The sequence below is a fragment of the Anneissia japonica genome, unplaced genomic scaffold (genome assembly GCF_011630105.1).
Source record: "Anneissia japonica isolate Jap-2015-1 unplaced genomic scaffold, ASM1163010v1 scaffold3309_len207512_cov194, whole genome shotgun sequence".
In the NCBI taxonomy this organism is placed as follows: domain Eukaryota; kingdom Metazoa; phylum Echinodermata; class Crinoidea; order Comatulida; family Comatulidae; genus Anneissia; species Anneissia japonica.
Window position 1 is genome coordinate 184,010 of NW_022720338.1, and position 14,040 is coordinate 198,049.

The window sequence follows — 14,040 nt, forward strand, 5'->3', positions numbered from 1 at the left end:
ATGAAGCCTGGACTGTTTTTCTAAACAAAGTTCATAGGTTAAAACTCAGAACTGGGAGGAGTTCTAGTTCGGAAAAGATGGCAGATTTGCAACAGTATGAGAAGGTTCAAATCCTATGTTCATGTGGGATTCGGTCTCCTATTACAAAACTTTATTTCTGCAAACATTGTATGAAATTGAGATGCAAACGCTGTGTATCACACGAGGTAAATATTGCATTACTAAGTGAGAGGCCTAGGCCAGGCCCATCCATATGGCATGGGTGTTTAACAGTTTATTAATATTAACTTCTTTCGGCAAAGCAGCAGGGCAGGGTTCTGGGACGGTGAGGGTTTTGAGTATAGAAATAGGCCTAGCCTAGTCGTAGTAGGTCCCAGGCCTACATCACTTAGTAGGCCTAAGAAAATGCAGTAAAAATGTTTGTGTGTGTGTGTTTGTGTGCTTCGTAGGAGAACTAGCAAATGCATATTATTAGGCCTAACCTTTTTTTTTATGTAATGTAGGGGGATTCAACAATGTAGGTACGTGACAAAAAAATTTTAAATGCAAGAAATTTCTTTGCAGCCAGCACCATTTGAAAGAGCATTAATGTAGGCCTAGATTACATTGATCCCAGGATCATTGTCCTTCGTCCAATATCAACGAAGTTACAGAATTTAAGAAATTATTAATTATGCCTAATTTTGGCCCTTCAAAACCAATGTAAACAATAGAAAAGTAGGCCTATGTGACTTTTTCCTTGAAAAGTGATCAAAAACTTTTTTTCTGTGTTTTTTTAAATATATTTCAATGAAATAAAAAGAATTTGAAAGCATACATACAACAAGGACAAAAAAGAATTGTGAAACTCATTAAAATTCAATCATATATTAATTAAATAATAATTTAATTAATTAATTACAAGTAACTAATAACCATTATAATTATATAGACATACTTCAATGTTTAAAGACATATGGTCAAGAAGACTCACAAATACAAGATTTTGTTGCTCAAGTTAACATAATACCAAAACTAGATTAATCTTGCATTTGGCATTATTGGTCATGAAAATTTATCGATTCTGGTTAAATTTACGTTAATGTGAGTTCAACTTTCAGCACTCGAAATTAGCTCACCACGGCACTGAATTGCCAAGGCTCCTTTGTTGGCAAGTTAAATTTATGAATGTAGGCCTACTCTACCATGAATCCTCGGTGCACGAATATCAAATCGTCCCCAAACGTGTAGGTGTTTATACTATAGTAATGTTAATATACAATAACTTAACCAAACAAATTTTTGTAAAAAACAAAGGTGTTTCTACATTTTAAAAACAAGATCGAATCGACGGCAAATCAAAGTACATGGGGAGTCCCCAAATCGGTTGAATGAATTTTTGTAAACAGTTTAATTGAGTGCTAGTTTATCTGTGAACCTCCATGTTTTGGCGTAGGCCTATTAGTAGTATGTACGTTGTCAAGTGCATTTAATTCAAGTGCATTCAATTCAAGGCAATTCAACAACAGTTGCCTATTTTATACCTCCATGGTTCATTCAACAAATGAGTAAAATAAAAAGAACACATATATTTCCAGTTCATAATATCACCTTTATTTGAAAAGTTAACAATGATTTAATAATTTATTTATTGATTAAACTACATACTATTGTAGGAATTTAAAGTATGTTTAATTAAATCATTGCCGTGGTGAGCTTGGGCACTGCGGCTTAGGCCAACGCTAATTTTGAGTGCTTAAAGTTGAACTGACATTAACGTACATTTAAGCAGAATCGATAAATTTATGTGACCGATAATGCATGTTTGTTAAGAATGACTGCGCATGCGTTATTTATTTCACATAAATATATCATTTACTGATTTGTTTACGGTCACATAAGTATATCCACTTCCAATAGAATAACTAGGCCTAGCTTGGCCTAATCAATATTATAATATTATTAAGATGTTCCAGCTGGCCAGTCTGAGTGTCAACACCGTCACATCCACAATCATATGTACTGTACCAGCCATAGCTGGATTTGACCGCGAAAAAATGGTCAATAACATGACAGTGGGTCCCGTAGTTGGGAGTCTTACAAATATTTATCCACTATTTTATATTGTTAAATTTTTTTGTTTTAGGTTGATTCTCACTTCTGTCCAAATTGTCTTGAAAATATGCCATCTGCAGAAGCAAAAATAAAGAAGAACAGGTAATTGAGATTTTTATTTAGAAATGCTTTAGAAATCCATAGACCCCTCTACATTGGAATTTACATCAGAAATTACTTGTGTTTTTCCCCCTCCCCTTTTGCATCCTCCCCTTTTGCATCCTCATCCTTTAGATCCACCCCCTTTGGATCCACTCCTGCATTATATAAGCTTGATGATGTCATTATTCCTTATATGGGGCAGATGTTGTCATAAACTATATATGGTCAAAGCCCAGGCCTGTGACGAGGCCTCTGGAATACTGATTAAAGCATTCTTATTTCATGATGATGTTGGATTGTGTATAATCTATCTCATAAAATGAGGTTCTGTAACCTTATTTATGGATAAGAAAGTATAATACACTTTACGCAGATTTCTTTTTTCCTTTTAAAAAGATCAGTCTGCATTGTTTTGTCTAATTTTTATATGAGAAAGATGAAGAAATTAAATTTGTGTTGTTTTGCATAGATTATTATTATAAAATGTGCATGTTGTGTTTCACAGGTGTGCTAATTGTTTTGATTGCCCAAGTTGCTCGCATACGCTTTCAACCCGAGCCACTAGCGTAGCACACACTGATACAGAGGATCAAAAAAAGAGTACTACACGTAAGGTGTACTACTTGGCGTGTGGATTCTGCCGTTGGACCTCAAGGGATATCGGCATGAAGGATAAGCAAGCAGGTGATTGAACCATATTAATAACATTAATACATTTGAATTGTACTGTTATTGTAGGCTCGTTTGTTGTTATGGATGAAGAGACTTCAAGGACAATGTGGATGAGACAGAAGAGAAAATGCTCACCCTAGTTTATAAACAGGCACATAGACTGGTTTTCTCAGAACCTATCTTCTTTTATATAATGTATTCTTAAATCTACTCACCATTTTGTCTTACACATTTTCATAACTCTTATGATAAACCCTTTAACATTTTCTTTTTATCACCCTATTTGCAAAATTGTATTATTAGTATAATAATAACAACATAGTATGTGTTATTTAACATGCTTACATGCTTATTTTCTTATTATTATTATTATTCTATATTTAAGAAAATCAATTATCCTTTCATGTCTTTTTTCCCTGAAATATTTAGCCAGTGGACAGTGGGATGAAAAAGAAAATCCACATGCGAAGAGGGTGAGTATATGCATCATGTTAATATAGTGTAGGTTAGTAATTATGTTATACATGTTTCTGATATCCAGTGTTATTTAGATTGTATGGGCTTATGTACAATAATGTAGATTAAGTTATACTTTACATTGTGTATGACTGTAATTCAAGATTGGCCTTTTGCCTAGATTGTTCATCTGTTGGCATTTTTCTGTAACAGGCAACTGTAAATATTTTATTGTATATTGCCAGTGTGAAGAACAAATGTATTATAAATAATGACTTATGGTAATAATTAGCTACCTTCAGTAGAGGTTCCTACAAAATGCATTACAGGTGCTGCATTGTTATAACAATTGTTTTTTTTATTACTATTTATTCTCTCAGATATCTGACCTGCTCGTCTACTACAGGCTGTTGGCTGGACGTGAGAAACAAGAACGAGAACGCAAACGCTTCACAAGGCGCCGTTTTATGCCAGAGAAGAGTCCAGGTAGCCGAACTTCTCGAAGAAGTAGTGCTTTGATGAGTGCATTAGCCTCGTAAGTTAATGTTCTCTCGTATAATCAGAAATGACATAGCTGCTGTGACCCCAGCCCATTAATCCTCCTGGTCATGGTTGTTCTTCAAGGTATTTTGAAACATCCCGTTCTTATCATTTCCGTGGGCTTGCTCTCCCTCGTCTTCCATTAATTCTGCCTTCCAAGCAATTATAATACTTACTGTGTATCCTTACCTGAACAAAATACTTAGCTTTGGTTTAATTACATATTTTAATTAATAGCCTTAGCTTTGCCCACACTATCAAATGTTATGTGATAAAAAAAATGTGATATGCCCATATTTGGGTGTAATATAACAACATCATGCCCATATATGGGCACATCACACAAATTTGTCACATAAATCAAATTTTATGTGACAAAAAAATGTGATATTTCCAATTTTGGGTTTACTGTAATATGACACATGCCCATCACATCACACACATTTGTCACATAAAATGTGATAGTGTTAACAAAGCTTTGTATGAATGATTTGTGAATGTTCTAACTAATGTCGTTTTTAATTGACAGACTTAAAGTGGCTGAGAGTCAACCTGAAAAAGACATAACTACAGTAGAAGCTGAAGCCTCTGAAGATGTTGAACCTCTGCCAGCCAAATATTATACTCAAGTAGTTGTTCTAGAAAAAGGTAATGCTGGAACCTATGAGATATTTAGGGCCGTGTCTATATTACAGGTCTCCCTCTAATTAAAGACCACTTTTGGGATGGGGTTTCCATTGTCTTTAGCAGCTTTGGTCTCTAATTAGAATAATAAAGATAAAAGATGGTTGTCATTTGGGAGCGCAGAAATGTGGCCTTTAATTGGAGGTGGTCTTTAATTGGTGGGGTCTTTAATTTGAGAGACCTGTATTTGTTCCAGTGAATGAAGGACATTGTATTTATATCTGCCATTTAATACTCTGTCCACACATGGAGGAATTAGTGTTTTTATTTGCTCATATATGCCCTCTAATTAACGACCACCTCCAATTTAAGACCACCAAATGAATTAATTAATTATTTTATATAAAGCCGCTAAAGACCATCAAAAATCCAGTCCCAAAAGTGGTAATTAATTTGAAGGAGACATGCATGTCTATTTGAAATTTCAATTAATGTTTCAAGTATGGTGATGCAGATGCATCTCAGTGCTTCAATATTTTGTGAATTTCAACTATTTTTGAATAAAGAAATACCAGAAATATAGCACTGTATATAATCAAATAATTGTAGAAACAGTATTCGATTGCCTTTAAGTTACTATGCGAACTTTAGTCAAGTACTAGTCTCTTTATTCTTTTATTTTTACTAGTAATTGATTTTTTTAAAATTTTCTTCAAATAGTGGCAGCAGTTGAGCAACGTCATATGCAGCCAGAATTTAGTTGCTCCAACATCAACGAGCTGTTCCCACCTCACAAGCACCTTCTTATTAAAAGATCCCAGAGATGTCGGGTATGAATTTAGTAGCAACATTTGTAGTGTAGTTTTAGTTACAACTGCCAGTACAGCATTATGCAGTACGACAACAAAGTTACTTAGTAACTTATTATTAGAGAATATACAATGTATAGACAGTGGCATAACGAAGAGGCCTGAGGCCCTGGCTAAGAAATCTTTAGGCCTTACTGCCTTTGGGCTGGGGCTGAGTGTTTTTGACATTTTAGTCATGATAAAAAAAATGATAGGTCATAATTATGTGTTATGCCATTGCATTTAAACCAAATTCTTAAAGAGAAAGTCTGTGTATGTTATTTAACATTATAATCAATGAAGCACACATTACCGGTGACAGCGATTTTATGCTTTTGCTTGTTCTCGTCTTTTATATCCATTTGTCTTGTTTTTTTCCTTTTGTATTTTGCCAGAATGAATAAAATAAAATAATGATTTATAGTATTGTTTATTTAACATTTTATTTAATAGTATTTTATCGTATATAATGTTTAATTTTATCTTTTTATTCCAGGAATGTGAGCATAATCTGAGTAAACCTGAGTTTAATCCATCTTCCATTAAATTCAAACTCCAATTAATTGCTTTGTAAGTACTTTCATCCTGAATACTGCCCTCTATATCATACACAGTACTATTAATATTACTATTATTTTCATAAATATTTTTATTGTTATTAGTATTGTTAAATAATTATTATTATTGTTAATATGTGAAACTTGCTCCTTTGTTCGCGCCACCTAGGTAGGGGACCAGGATTGCGCCAGGGCAGAGGTGGATGGTTGACCCTTTAAGACCTAGCGCTGTTTGCCACCACACCTTATTTGTATTATTGTTCTTTTTGTTTTATAATTTGATGTAAGGCACATAAAGGCACTGTACAATATGCACTATTATTATTATTATTATTAACTGCACAATAAAGTGTATCATATTTTTTGTTAACAGACATTATATACCAGATGTTCGTATATTTCTTGTACCAAATCTGCATTTTGAGCGTGAGAGTCAGGTGACATTTTTGTTCATTAATCCGATGGAACACGTCACCAACATCAAGTTAGAAGCCATTGAACCAAATGACAAAACTTTAGCAAACTCTAAGGTTAGACACTTTTTGACCATTATTATTTTATCAAAGTTTTGTAAAATGCAAACTAACTTTTAATGATGCAAAAAAATTTTAATTTTTTTGTTAATATTTCAGTTGTCTTGTCAAGATCAGTGGCAGATTCAAGGGAAGGGGGAAGCCGGCCCAAGGCCCCCGGGCTCCCCACCCCAGTAAATTGTTCAAAATTTTCAAAAAATAGATATATATAAAGAAAATAATATTCAAATTTTAAGTCTGGATGCGCAATTTCCGGCCATCTAGAGGTGCCATTAACACTAATTTTCTTACCTCAGCCCCAACCATCGTGGGGCTGAGGTGGTATAGATCCTCCATCTGTGAAAGTATATCCCGGGCCCCCTCTATTTCGAATTCCTGGATCTGCCACTGAAGATGTACTAACTTTGATTTTACCAATTGTAAATTTTTCCTTTAAAATTTAGATTGTTGTCCCAGAAGATGAGTTAAGTTTGGCTGCTAAAGATGACACTGCCGAGTACGATGACCAACCCCAAGATTCCTCTCAGTTTGATGATAATTCTGAGTAAGTGGTAACATCATGGATTTTATATAAGTATTCACAGCGTCCCGTGAAATCTGGAAAAACTCTAAAACATTTAATATAAACAATGAATTTTGAATTTAAAAGGGTCAAATAGGTTAACTTCCACTGTAATGTAGTTAGATTTATAAAGCGCTTAATACCGAACTCAAAGAGTTCAAGGTATGGAATAGCTCGTACAGTAACATTCTTCTCCCCTAAGGGTCTCTTCGTGTCTGGGCTACCCGGTAAGCCACTACCAGCTACTCTTGTCTCGCCACAATGAGTTGTATGGGCCAGTACACCGTGCTAAACTCCTACTCATCTCGAAAAATGTACTGAATTCTATAAAGTGCACACAAGCCAAGTTGTGTACACCAGGCTGGTGGTTTGTAGTCCTTATGCAAGAAGATTTGTTTTACATCCAGAATCATAGGCGAACATGCCATTTTAACCAACACCGATATTATGGCTGGACTTTGCAGCGCCCCTGCCTTAACCGCTCAGCCATTTGAATCGTCAGTGAGACACAGATCAAAATAATTCAGTTGCTGAGTTATAGACTTTACTACAGATGATTTTTAATTGATTGCCATCCAATGTAAGCTTATTTGTGAAGGATGTGATGATATAGTTTATACTGACTGCATTATGTACATTTCCGACAGAACCAAAGCACTGCACAAATATTAAACAAACAAAAGCAACAAAACACAAGAGTTATATGTGTGCATTTGTGTAATATTTTAACATTGCAATGTGTTTATGTCCATGTGGAATAATCTTTATAATTTCAGCGTTGTGCATTTCCGACGAGCTCACAAGCTGGGTGTACTGGTTAAAGTTACTCCTCTAACTTCTTCTAGTGATGTGATTGTAAGTACAACTTTCACTAGGTTGTTATTGATTCTATAGATTGAATGTCCAAATCCCTTTTCCCTTGAGACAAAATTTTATATGGGATGCTTGCTGCATTTTACAAGGAAGGTGTTCTACCTAAACCACAAGTGAATAAAAACCTTTCTGAAAGTGAGTGAGATATGCTTGACACTGCAGTCGGTGACTATCCATGAGCATGTGCATGTGCACAGATTATTGCTAAATATCTTGGGAGTGTTACAGGCCCCTGCGATGTCTGTTTTTCTTACATGGATACTCCACGGTGCACATGCTAATTACACATGGTGCATATGCTAATCCTACATGGCGCGCATGCTAATCCTACTCGGCACACTGTGCACTTGCACAGTGGACATGTTAATTCTGCATGGTGCACATGCTAATCCTGCAACGGTGCACATGCTAATCCTGCAACGGTGCACATGCTAATCCTGCAACGGTGCACATGCTATTCCTGCAACGGTGCACATGCTAATCCTGCAACGGTGCACATGCTAATCCTGCAACGGTGCACATGCTAATACTGCAACGGTGCACATGCTAATCCTGCAACGGTGCACATGCTAATCCTGCAACGGTGCACATGCTAATCCTGCAACGGTGCACATGCTAATCCTGCAGAGATGCAAATTCACATATACACAATGTAGCAGGAAGTATGTGCTGAGTTTATCCTAGCACGCAATGTGTGTAACACAAGAGTGTGGGCTGAAACACAGGAGAGCCATTCTGCAGATGATGCTTTCAGTTCTTGAATCAGCTGGCTTGAAATCTTTGTAATGAACTTTTTTCATATGCTTTGGTTTTATTTACCAAGAGTGCAACATTGATAATTAATGCAGTTTTTTATTGATCATCTTTTGTAACATAATTATTTGCACTGTGTATCACTTTCTCATATTTACCCATAGGTGTCCTTCCTTTTGAAATATGATTTCAAAAACATTAGCACTTCACTACGTACTACTGAAGAAACAACTCGAGAGGTCACATGGCTGGAGAATGAAATCACCATTAATCTTGGATGTCTTGCCCAATAAAGTGGAAATAGCAGTCGTAGCGATATGTTTTAACTTAATTGATATCATGTATTCATATAGAGGAATTACAACCATAGACTTGTCCATTGTCACTCACTTTTTTTATGTTGTCCAATAAAAATGCACAAATTTCTTAGCAGACTAGCTTAAGTAGTATTTGGGAAGAAGGGGTGAGGGTGTCGGAGATGGCTAGATATTCTTAAATATAGTTACAGGATTAGAAATATGAAATAAAGCTATCATCTATATCCTGTCCCAAAAGTAGTTGGTGCAATATTATAATATTATGTTAATATTATTTTTGAAGCTGTTATTTCTGTTGTTTTGTTATTATTATTATTATTATTATTATTATTATGATTTGCCTGAAGAAGTGTATTTGTACATGAATGCTTGTGTCAATAAATCTCAACTACCCATGAATGTGCTACCTTTGTGTATTAAAATAGACTGGTATGACTCGTACGGTATTATTTGTAACATGTAGTTAGCAAATAAACATTTAAAGTAGGCCTAGTTTCATTATATAAACATGTCTCCCTCCAATTAAAGACCACTTGTAGACCAGGATTTCCATGGTCTTTAGCAGCTTTGCTATGTAATTTGAGTAATAAATAATAAAGAAATTTTTTAACATTAGAGGTGGAGACCTGTATTTTGTTTAATGTCATTTTGATTTTCTGAAGAGTAATACTTAAACATTTTTGGAGTCTCCTATCTTGGTATTTAAAATCATGTTTAAAAGTTGTAAATGTCCAATTAATTTTAATTATTGTTACATAAATGAATTTGTCATTAATTATTCGAATAACCATATTAAGCAATTAAATGATTGTGAAGTATAATTTGCCAGTTTAAGTGTGTCATCTTTTATTAGGCCAAAAATGTCTGTTGCCCAAGCAGAATGATACCAAGCCCCGCATCTTGGTTAATGTTGGGAGTCACAGAACGACAGCATAAGTGTACATGAGCATTTGGGGGACAAGTGCGGCATGTTCTTATTGGTCAATTATTATTTTTGATTGACACACCTGAAAAAGAAAATGAATGTTGGTTGCCCAAGAATTCCAGAGATTATTGGTAACCATTACTCACCTAATGCATTTTGGCAGGTAAAATTGTAATTGATTGACCAAAATCCATGGTTTAATTATTTGATTACATATTTAAAGCTGGGAAATGCCCATACAATGTAACCTCTCCCACCAGGGTTTCTTTCTTTTTTTCAGCATACGAGTGTGCTAACTCTGCAAAAACTCGTAGGACGGTTCGGAAGGCTCGGGGAGAACTCTTACCTACTCGTAGCAGCTCTGAACTCGTGGCCATCTGATTTTGAACATGTTCATAAATAGCGCTACGAGGCAACTCGTTTAAAACTCGAAGTACTCGTAGGTAACTCTTGGAGTGCTCGGGGTACTCCTACCTAACTCGCACACTACCGAGAATACTCGTCGGCGGTTTTGTCATCCACGAGTTTAATGCGAGCACCCCGGAATGAGTACGAGTTTTCACTCGTACTTGAAAGTACGAGCCCACGGAGTTGGCTACGATCACCAGGAGCATTGGTCGAAATGCTCTTACCTAAATCGTATCTAATTCGGTACAAACTCGTACGCTCGTAATAATCTCGTAAAGGATGTAGCAAACTCGGCGCTTCGCTCGGCATAAGTCGTACATACGTGTAACCAACTCCGTAAGGTCGTACCTACCTTACTCGTTGCTAACACGTAGTAAGCTCGTATAGAGGTCCTTCCCCAAGCGAATTTAGTAGATCACAAGTTTTTTTCAACTCGTAGAGCTCGTGCGACACTTGGATGAAATGAACCTAGATGGGAGAGGGGTGGGGGAGACAATTTTTGTTTTCAGAAAAAGAAACCAGCCTAGATTTTTACGCTTTTGTGTCAGGTTTTAATCATCATTTTATTATTGTTATTGTAGTTGAGATTACTCAATACTCAAGAATGCAAAGTGAAACTTTATGTATTATAAATTTTATTGTTTATTTTTTCAGTGCATTTTTTGTAAGTTACATAAATCTTGGTAAGTAGCTTATAGGATATATAGAACAAAATATATATTACATGTAAAAATGTGCGTAAACTATTTTAATATTTTATTATTTTCATTATTTTATTATATGAAGGCAAGAGATTTTTTTCCACGGGAAGAGTAGGCACGTACATATAACATACTGTACTAGTCCTTTCATTAGGCCATGCAACACTTCCAACAGGTTATGTTAACTGCTTTGTCTGCATTTACTTGAATAAACTCCGCTCTTGGATAAACGTCCCTAGACAGTTATTTACCCTCGAGTAAACTCCCCTTAAATGACTGTACAAATCTAATGGAAGCAACATAGTTCTCAACGTATTCTATTAATGTTCTACTCCAGTACAATACATTTTTTTCTAACCTGGTTATTTCATTTCATTTATTTATTCGACCAAAAAAAAATACTCTACAATAATTAGAACAAACAATAAAACAAATGGTCAGGAAAAACTAAAGCGACAAAAGTCACCGACTCAGGAGTGAGTAATTCCAACATAAAATAAATCTATATATTATATACAAGACCTAAAATACAAATAAAATAAGGCTTCAAAGTGGATAGCAGTCATAAAATGAAAGTTAAAATTTAAAATTGAGTGGGAAAAATAAGTAATAAAATACTTTATATAAGAAACTGACACATTGTCACAATTGTTTTAAAAAGGTTAAAAAATGCAATACATTTGATTTTATAGTGATGTTGATAATAATAATAATAATAATAATAATAATAATTTTTTAAAAAAAAATATAAAAAAAATAGAGAGACTTCCTGAAGTTAGAAATAAAAGTATTAAAGGAACAAAGGACAGCAAGATCTTTAATATATAAAGGAAGTGAAGTCCAAAAAACATGGAACTGGTGAACTGGGGTGAATTGAGGAGTCACTGTCCGCGCGAAAGGATGTCTAAAAGAGATAAATTCAGTATGACGCGGATTAAAGGAGAGATTAGACGTTATACTACTAGTACAATTATTATAGCCATATAAACAACGAAAGACAAAAGAAACTAGAATTAATTTACGTCTATTCTCAAGAGAAATCCAACCAAGTGTTTTTAACCTATCTGGATAAGGCATTTCCCCCATCTTGACTTTAAGATCGATAAATCTATACCGTATAATATTAAATGCGATAACATTATTATGACGGTAATTTACATTTAGAGTGAAGTCAAGGTGCATTTGTTTAAGTATACTGTGTACGTATCCACTTTACACACACAAAAAAAAAAAACGCCTCCCTCGAATAAACCTCTTTCTCGCCCGAATAAATACGATATAAATTTTATATTTTTGATTTTTTTTTTTCATTGTTATATTGCGTTATTACAGTACCATAGCGGCATGGGCGCACGCCCTCCCCCGTGGTTTCCTGCTTGCTGAGTAGAAAGTGCACTCAAGAACTAGTGATTAAAGATTACCTCATTCTCGCAGCTAGTTCCCACGATCTTCCATCGGGCATCACCCCCCCCCCCCCCCTGTCCCCCCCCCCTCCTGTCCTATAGCTTATTAGCTCCATTTTGATACTTATAGCGTATATTAACACCACTGCAATACTCTAGCTGGTACTGAAATATTCCTTGGAAGAAATTAGCTCTATACCGGTAACAAAAGAAAGTTATAAACGAGGCTTGACAAGTGTAATTTTTAGGATTTGAACTGGACCATTGGACTGGAAGCGAGAATCTTAATCACCAAACCCGCCCTCCACTCTAGCTGAATGTGATTTCATGTATGAGGACGGAAACATTAGACAAAAACAGCATAGAGTATTACAGACAATAGACATGTTAACATGTTTAACAAATGACCGCTGGGGCTGGTGTTGCCAATGTTACAACCATCTGTATGACAGCAGTAATAACAGGTTTCAGTGGTCACCCCGAGTCCTCTATATATGCAATAGCCATCTACACAGTTACTTGAACAATCGCGAATAAATTCTACCAAGACACCGGCATTTTTTACAATTGTAATCTGAAAGCAATAAGAAAAAAACGTTTACTATATCAACCATTCAATTAATCCACCAATCAACCAACGAACAATCCAAACAGCCTAATATAAACAGACCTAATAAAATATAATAATTATAATAATAGTAATGATAATAAAATAATGAAAATAATAATGCTAGTAATAATAATAAAATATTTTTTTAAAGCAACATATTAATAACAATAATAGCCTAATATTAATAATGATAAAACAATAATATAATAATATGCCTAATAGGAAAATAATATGATGATAAACATAATAATGAGAATTATGATAACGATGACGCCGATGGTGGTGGCGACGAAGACGACAAGAACATTATTTTAATGGTGATAGCAATAATAATAAAGATACATATCACTTACAACGCAAGATTTTTCAAATGGCTGACATAGTCTCGGTACAAACGTTGTGTTTGGACTGTTCAAACAAACTTCCCCTATTTTTGTACTTTTATAATATTTAGAGGAACAGTCGAAGCAACTTAATCCAGTTCCTAAACAAAATAAAAACAGAGGCCTACTATCATTTCCCCCATAAAAGTCTTGTACAGTACTTTTATGGCCGAAACATACGTGGAAAACATCAGTTATATTGATTATAAAATTATGATTACTGTATATAAATGATATATGGGTTAGATATATGTGATCTAGTGATGTCGCTTGCCTTGATAGCGAAAGTTTTTTAGGATCGAGTCTACCAGAGACGTACAAAATATAATGATGCTTGATACGATTATGACATCTAAATATTTCTATATTTGAGGACTATTATTATTGTTTACCTATTAGGCAATTAAAATGTTATCTGAAGAGTGTCACATCATGTCTGTAGTACCGGTACATTGTGGTACAAAATTAAGTAATAATAAAATTTCTAATCAAAGCTACCTCGCTTTTCATTATTTATTTATTTCCGCTCTTGTCTACTGTTCCTCTTTAATTTTATATTGTTTTGCATTATGTGACCGTTTGCTGTTTTTATAGGTTTCCCATTTGCCTATTTAAACTTAAATGTATATTTATATATATGAGTAGGCCTATATATATACATATATATATATATATATAT

General features: G+C 34.7%; 1 protein-coding gene across 1 annotated transcript; it reads left to right on the forward strand.

Moving 5' to 3' along the window:
• Positions 1-40: 40 nt before the first annotated feature.
• On the forward strand, positions 41-9,752 carry LOC117111306 (dynactin subunit 4-like). The gene is made up of 12 exons (XM_033254232.1): positions 41-206; positions 2,126-2,196; positions 2,702-2,880; positions 3,298-3,341; positions 3,705-3,859; positions 4,394-4,512; positions 5,209-5,318; positions 5,833-5,906; positions 6,267-6,423; positions 6,870-6,970; positions 7,765-7,843; positions 8,779-9,752. Exons 1-12 carry the CDS (start codon positions 78-80, stop codon positions 8,905-8,907), a joined length of 1,347 nt encoding a protein of 448 aa, XP_033110123.1. The 5' UTR covers positions 41-77; the 3' UTR covers positions 8,908-9,752.
• Positions 9,753-14,040: the final 4,288 nt, after the last annotated feature.

Coding starts and splice junctions, on each gene's coding strand:
- LOC117111306 (XM_033254232.1), top strand. CDS start 78: ATGGCAGATTTGCAACAGTATGAGAAGGTTCAAATCCTATGTTCATGT. Junction 3,342..3,704: donor AAAATCCACATGCGAAGAGG/GTGAGTATATGC, acceptor TTATTCTCTCAG/ATATCTGACCTGCTCGTCTA. Junction 7,844..8,778: donor CTTCTTCTAGTGATGTGATT/GTAAGTACAACT, acceptor ATTTACCCATAG/GTGTCCTTCCTTTTGAAATA.